Genomic DNA, 7,084 nt, shown 5'->3' with positions numbered 1-7,084 from the left:
ATCATATACTAAATCCCAATATTAATGACGAAAGAAATATTTTCTTAAGTTTTTAGTTAAAAAAAAAGAAAAAAGGAAAGGAGATAAGTAGCGTTGCTTCCCAATGAGAAATTTCACCTCACTTCATTTTAATATCAGTCATATAGATATGTATGAGCTTAAAGTTTCTATAAAAGGAACCTTAAGTGGTTCAAATGGCGACAAACAGAAATCCGAATGGTGATTTAAATAAATGGCATCTAGGGGCAATACAATAGTATGACGGGAAAAAAATTTGTCTGTTCATTCAAATACGCCACTTCTAATCCATTCATCAACTGAGAGGTTGATCAAAATGAGGTCATACGACTACAACTTTTTTCCATCAAAGTGTAGAATTACACTGCTTAATGCTTTTCTGAGGATAGTCGTTGGCCTTTCATAGTGCCTATTACTATGATTTATTATGTATGTAGGTCGCAATCAAAGCCTAATTCCATGTCACCTATCTTTTCTACAAGTGCAATTTCAACATCACCAAGATGCAATATGCCAAAACTATGCCATCAGTAGAAAGGTTACTTTTACAAGAAAACCTCCATTTTATGGATAATATTTGACTCAAATTGGGAAAAAAAGGTATTAAAGTTAGAATACTAGTAAATTATATAAAAGTTAAAAAGTTATATTTAAATATTCCCTTGTGGTTGCATGACAAGTCTACGCTCAGCCAGCATTACTAATATTAAAGTGGATGAAATAGGGGAGAGAAAATGGAAAAACAGATATTTGTGTGGTTGAAAATCATTATAGAAAGGTGTCAATCTTTTATAAATGATTTAAAAAGGAAAAAATGCCACGTAAAATAAGATGTGTTCTTAAAGGAAACTCCACCTAACGTGGCTAACCCGATATTTGCAAATACTGAAATAGTATTATTTAAGGCCAAACTATAGTTTTCTCAGTGCTGCTGAGGCAATAACTTAAGTTAATCTGAAGAAAGGTCATTAATAATTTACTCCATTTAAAAGAAAAAAGTAGTATCAAGTACAACTTTTTCTTCCAGCCAAGACAAGTGGACAGAAGAGAAAGATTGTCCCAACCAATCAGCCCCTACAGCATGTGATTTACTCGTTTCAATACATTTGCAGAGATATCATCATTTTGAAAGAGACATTGGCCAAATGTCAGAAGCTACTGGTTTCATTCAGAACATTACATAATTTAAAGAAAGGAACATAAGTACCGTTTTGATTCGAAAGCTGTCCACTAAACGCACCAATTTGAGCCAAAAGGTTTCCTTTTTGATGAAAGCTTAACAAATAGTACATAAAATCCACATTGGAAGAAAGCCCTGCAGAGAGATTCTCAAGGACACTCCACAGTCTGGAGCTAACAATGAATCCCAATAACCCCTCTAAGCCACTTGCACCTTTTTCAAACCAAATTAGTTTAAACTTCCAATCTTATCATAATGTAAATTAATCTCAGTACATTCATTCATAATCGGATAAGAAACACAAGAAATCAGTCTTTCCTCAGTTCCATTTCTTCTCTACGAATGCCCTACAGAGATTTGAGCCAAAAGGTTTCCTTTTTGATGAAAGCTTAACAAATAGTACATAAAATCCACATTGGAAGAAAGCCCTGCAGAGAGATTCTCAAGGACACTCCACAGTCTGGAGCTAACAATGAATCCCAATAACCCCTCTAAGCCACTTGCACCTTTTTCAAACCAAATTAGTTTAAACTTCCAATCTTATCATAATGTAAATTAATCTCAGTACATTCATTCATAATCGGATAAGAAACACAAGAAATCAGTCTTTCCTCAGTTCCATTTCTTCTCTACGAATGCCCTACAGAGATTTGAGCCAAAAGGTTTCCTTTTTGATGAAAGCTTAACAAATAGTACATAAAATCCACATTGGAAGAAAGCCCTGCAGAGAGATTCTCAAGGACACTCCACAGTCTGGAGCTAACAATGAATCCCAATAACCCCTCTAAGCCACTTACACCTTTTTCAAACCAAATTAATTTAAACTCCCAATCTTATCATAATGTAAATTAATCTCAGTACATTCATTCATAATCGGATAAGAAACACAAGAAATCAGTCTTTCCTCAGTTCCATTTCTTCTCTACGAATGCCCTACAGAGATTTGAGCCAAAAGGTTTCCTTTTTGATGAAAGCTTAACAAATAGTACATAAAATCCACATTGGAAGAAAGCCCTGCAGAGAGATTCTCAAGGACACTCCACAGTCTGGAGCTAACAATGAATCCCAATAACCCCTCTAAGCCACTTGCACCTTTTTCAAACCAAATTAGTTTAAACTTCCAATCTTATCATAATGTAAATTAATCTCATTACATTCATTCATAATTGGATAAGAAACACAAGAAATCAGTCTTTCCTCAGTTCCATTTCTTCTCTACGAATGCCATCAGCATTTAATACAACTATCTCCAGTTTGTCACCCTGCAATAAGAAAGCAAAACATTCAGAAATACAGCTGATAGTGAAAGAATTTATTTCTCTATGATGCCCAGACTCGGGTGTGGATCTAAAGGTCCAATTCTTCATCACATAAATTTTAGGATTCAGAATTATGGATCCAAGTGCAGATACAGGTGGTGGATACAACCAATAAATGTATATTACGACAAATAAAGTATATATTCAGATTAGTTGAAATTACTGAACTAAACCTCGTAAAATTTTCATTGTTTATAAACACCAACATTTTATTCTTACCTCGTGTAAAATAAAGGCATACAAGTGACAAACCCAAAAATCAAAAACAAATATCAATCAATCTATACTTCTCGATCATAGAATGAGATCAAAGTACCCAAGGTAAGTTGATCAAATCTGTTGTGGATCCCGCACCCATGTCGTGTCGACACGGGTGCAGCAGGGATTTGGAAGAGTCCGCGCAAAAGTATATCATAAGAGAAAAAGGGGAAGGAAATTGGAAATTTTCTGGCGCTTGATAAACCGAAGTCCAAGAAGCCAAAGAGTTTGAATTCTAAAATAGATCGCCTAAAAGATATCATACAAATGACTTACAGTGTATATATCCCTTTCTGTTGCTGAAGCAAAGCATGTCTTAACTAAATCAATGGCTTCTGATTCAGAAAGTGGAGTAACAGCATCCTGCAGAGGTCATGGGAACTCCGTTAGCAAATGGCTATATTTTTCTCCTCATTTTTAGGTCAATTTCAAATGCCTTGACTATATGAGAAAATTTGAACAGATAAAATATGGAGCAAACCACAGCAGGCAGCAACAGAGGGCTAGGAGACTTCAGTTGGTTGTCCAAGAAAGGCATGATCAGAGTTGAACCAGAACCTTGAGAGCTGTAGCCAACCCTCTCATATGATCCCACAGCATCATAGGTGAAGACACACCCCTTCCCTGCAAATTTTATGGATTAAATTGTATAAGCTTCTTTACCAGAAAAGACTACAAATAAATAACCTTTAGACAATAGCTAACCCATTACCTTCATTGTCAAGGCCACCTAGAACATTGAACGAATAGTAGGGGAAGAAACGTTTGTAGTATAGTGTGTTCGAAAGAAGCTGGCCCATAGCTGGACAGCTCATTTGCTTATTGTGCTGGTGCTGGTAGATCTATTGCAAAATAATAAACATTAAAAGATCCTTATCCAATATCTCAGAGGAATGTAAATGCTAAACTCTAGACAGCACATGATCCATGATAAAAGAATTACAGATTACCATTTCAGACATCATCCTATATTTTAGTCCCATTAGGGATACTATAAACATACTATTTCAGAAGTAGATAACATGTAAGGTGAAAATCAATATTTAGTTTCTTAAGAAATGAAAATACAACGGAACAAGAAGAATGAAAATTAGATTTGGAAGTAACAGTTGTACCTTAATAGTTAATGCCATATCCCAAGAATGTCAGGAGAAGTTCCTCTATTTGTAATTCTTATTGCAAGAACTATTTCAAATAAATATGATGTACATTTAAGTGAAAACGAGCTTATGATACATGTTTTACACTTTTCCCTGCCCGCTTTAAATTGCCCACATCTATTGAGCCCTAGAATATAGTATAGATGGGTGAGACCATTTCCACTGAGTTTTGAAGCCAAAAGAACAACAGATTTCTCGATTATTGAAAAAAGAACCTAAGATTTCAAGTGTTATTGACAGTGTATCTGTGTTGATTAACGCGACTAAGTGATACAAAACGAGCGATCATGCTTTCTCGAGGGTGAAGAGGAGAAGTGACATTCATACGTCGTAGTAAAATTCAACAATATGTGAATGACTCAGTAAGCATTTGTGTACCCTTTTGAGGTACAATTTCTTCCTTGATATTGAGTTTAGTTTAAATACCACTGACTTTAACTATTTTCAGGGGCTTGAATTGTTTTTCTTTAATTTTATTTTACAACTCAAACATATTTTTAACTAATATTTATGTGACTTTTTAGACTATTTATACTCATCAATAAGGGACACGCACAAGGCATGTACCAAAAACTAGGTTCTGATCATGTCATGCATAATTGGAAGAAAAGAAAAAAAGGGAAGTCGGAGGACCCAGTACACTGAAGCTGCTCCCGTTATGCGTAGGGTCTGGCGAAGAGCCCGACCACAAGGGCCTATTGTAGGCAGCCTTACCTTGCATTTCTGCCGGAGGCCGTTTCCAAGGCTTGAACCCGTGACTCCTGGTCACATTGCAGCAACTTTACCAGTTACTCCAAGGCACCCCTTCAATTGGAAGAAAAGAAAACGAACCTAGTTTATGTATTAATTATAACACCTAGAAACCCCCATCCCCACCCCAATCCTGCCCATAATCATATCCTCTGGCTAAATAATTTTAAAGCTCATGGATCAGATCATGGTCACTGTTCTGTCTCTCTATCACATAATGCACACTCAGTTTCTCCATAAAGTCACGCACATTATGCAAGCTAACAATCAAAATTTTGGTTCTCAACGAGCTAATAGGTTCATATTGCACAAACAGGTGAAGTACACTGAACGAAGATACAAAAACATCCTACATGCTCCATACCAAACTGTCTGAAGAGATAAAGGATTAACAAAAACTTTTAGCATTTTTACCAGATGTCTTGATGCCAAAACCTTTTGCAAAGCTCTCACGTCAGCCTGAAATCCTGACGATGCCATCACACATTTATCCGCTCTACATAATCAGACAGTTAACATGCAAAACTGATATATTAGGAAAAGGTTTGGGTAAAGATAAAAGAAGAGAAACCAATTAGTATCATGACGGAAGGTGAAGATTACATGTATGCATACCCATCTCATTCATTCTCTCATGCTACAATGTATATGAGGACTAAAGGAGATAATAATATGTGGGTTTATTGTTAATCCTGGGAGTGCAAACCTTGCTATGCTCTCATCCTCCCAGGCAGAGGCAGTTAAAGGCAAGTTGGTTTTAAAACCGCTTCACAAAAAGAATTTCTATATGCATGGGAAAGTTATAGTTAGCAAATACAGAGTCTATTTAGTAAAGGTTGAACACATTTTATGCAATTACGAGCCGTGAGGAACTTGATATTGCCTCTTGGCTAAATTTTCTTTTTAATTACTGACTGTGCCTCGTCAAGCAAACAACGAAAACAGCACTGAAAGTAGTTCCATTCGTGATTCATCCAAACAGAGAAATGCAACCCTAGGTTTGCATTCTGATCTTTGACTGCTCCCTCTTTTTCCTCCTCCAAACCTGCTCTCCACTCCCACCCCTTGGCCTAGCCTCTCTCTTCATTGATTTCCTGGCGGCAACTCAATGAGATTTAGTTCTCTTCTCTTTTTAATATATTGAGTCAATAATTATGCTTGAATTGTGATGGTTCTATGTTAGTCTTCTTCTTTAAAATTAAGTACTAATAGGTCAGTTCATCCACTTGATATGAAAACAATAATTGGATAACAATATTCTTTTATAACCAAGAAATCCCGCAAGGCTAGTGGCGGTTTGAATAATTTTCTCACCCCTGACACTCCAATTGCGTAGTACACTACTGTTACGAATCATTATGCTTGGGATAAATTTTACTTTGTGCAGTATAGAAGGGAAATTTTAACTTTCTACCGAAAAAGTGATTGCAATGCATAGAGCTTTATCTATCAAATATATAGATCTATGTATAAGATGTTATTAGCGTACTTCATAGTATTAACCAGCTAAATGGCACAGAAAACAAGTTATTTGAAACAAATAAAAGAAACATACAGTTTAATGATCTTGGAGTAATCGCGAGTAAGAATGTTGTAGCCAGTGGACATGCGAGTATCTGCTGCAATTACACAGTAATCTGCTCCAGCTACTGCCACGCAGGTTCTGCAAAGTCGAAACGGGACCGACATTAAAAATGAAAGTAAGAAAGCAAAATAAGTAAATATTCATGAAACATTACCCGCCATTGTTGTCATAAGGAGACCAGTTAGCTTGCTGCTTCGTCATGGTGATTCGATGGGTAGAGAGAAAGGGAGATCGATCTAGGGTTGCAGAAGAAGATTCAATTTGAAGAAAGAGGGAAGGACTGATGATTCGTCTTCACCAAGTCATCTGACTCTGAGCGGTAGATGGGCTTAGTATTAAAAGGCCCCCGACTGCTTCCTTATTTAGGCCCAGTGTTTTGTATCTTCGCGGTCCATTTAAAAGTGGGATTTTTGGTCCCTCCCCAACTTATTTTACAAAAATCTTTCAAAAACTTAACTAATGTAAAAAAGAGATTTTTTTTTGTGTCATATTTCACTTGAAAAAGAAAAATTAAAGTCTTATCAGAAAATAATCATAATTTCAAATTAAATACGCCTCAAATAAGCTTTTCAACTTCAAATTCTCTATTTCGACCTTTTGAGTTAAAGTTAATATTATACATCGATTTGGGGAAGGCAGAGTTCGCAGGCCTTATGCCTTTACTACTGTTTTTCTTGAGATAAAAAGACTATTTTTGAAAGAAACTCGACTATTATAACATATTTTTAAAATAATATCACAAGTTGAAGTTGGGAAATTCTAAAAAAAATCGGATAGTTACAAATCTAGTCTTAGACAAAACAAAAGAGAGTAT

The 7,084-nt window shown here is 35.8% G+C and overlaps 1 protein-coding gene across 2 annotated transcripts; it reads right to left on the bottom strand.

The window, feature by feature from the left end:
• Positions 1-1,261: 1,261 nt before the first annotated feature.
• LOC102591288 (proteasome subunit beta type-1) lies at positions 1,262-6,584 on the bottom strand. 2 transcript variants are annotated; one of them, XM_006340597.2, is made up of 8 exons: positions 6,425-6,584; positions 6,241-6,348; positions 5,100-5,181; positions 3,488-3,617; positions 3,257-3,399; positions 3,052-3,138; positions 2,407-2,460; positions 1,262-2,113 (listed from the first exon to the last, which is right to left on the bottom strand). In XM_006340597.2, exons 1-8 carry the CDS (start codon positions 6,469-6,471, stop codon positions 2,093-2,095), a joined length of 672 nt encoding a protein of 223 aa, XP_006340659.1. In that variant the 5' UTR covers positions 6,472-6,584; the 3' UTR covers positions 1,262-2,092. The 2 variants fall into 2 exon arrangements, with proteins under 2 accessions (XP_006340659.1, XP_006340658.1); XM_006340596.2 differs by having other exon boundaries at positions 1,776-2,460.
• Positions 6,585-7,084: the final 500 nt, after the last annotated feature.

The sequence above is a fragment of the Solanum tuberosum genome, unplaced genomic scaffold (assembly GCF_000226075.1).
Source record: "Solanum tuberosum cultivar DM 1-3 516 R44 unplaced genomic scaffold, SolTub_3.0 scf00020, whole genome shotgun sequence".
Taxonomy (NCBI): domain Eukaryota; kingdom Viridiplantae; phylum Streptophyta; class Magnoliopsida; order Solanales; family Solanaceae; genus Solanum; species Solanum tuberosum.
This window is presented reverse-complemented; position numbering and strand designations above follow the sequence as displayed.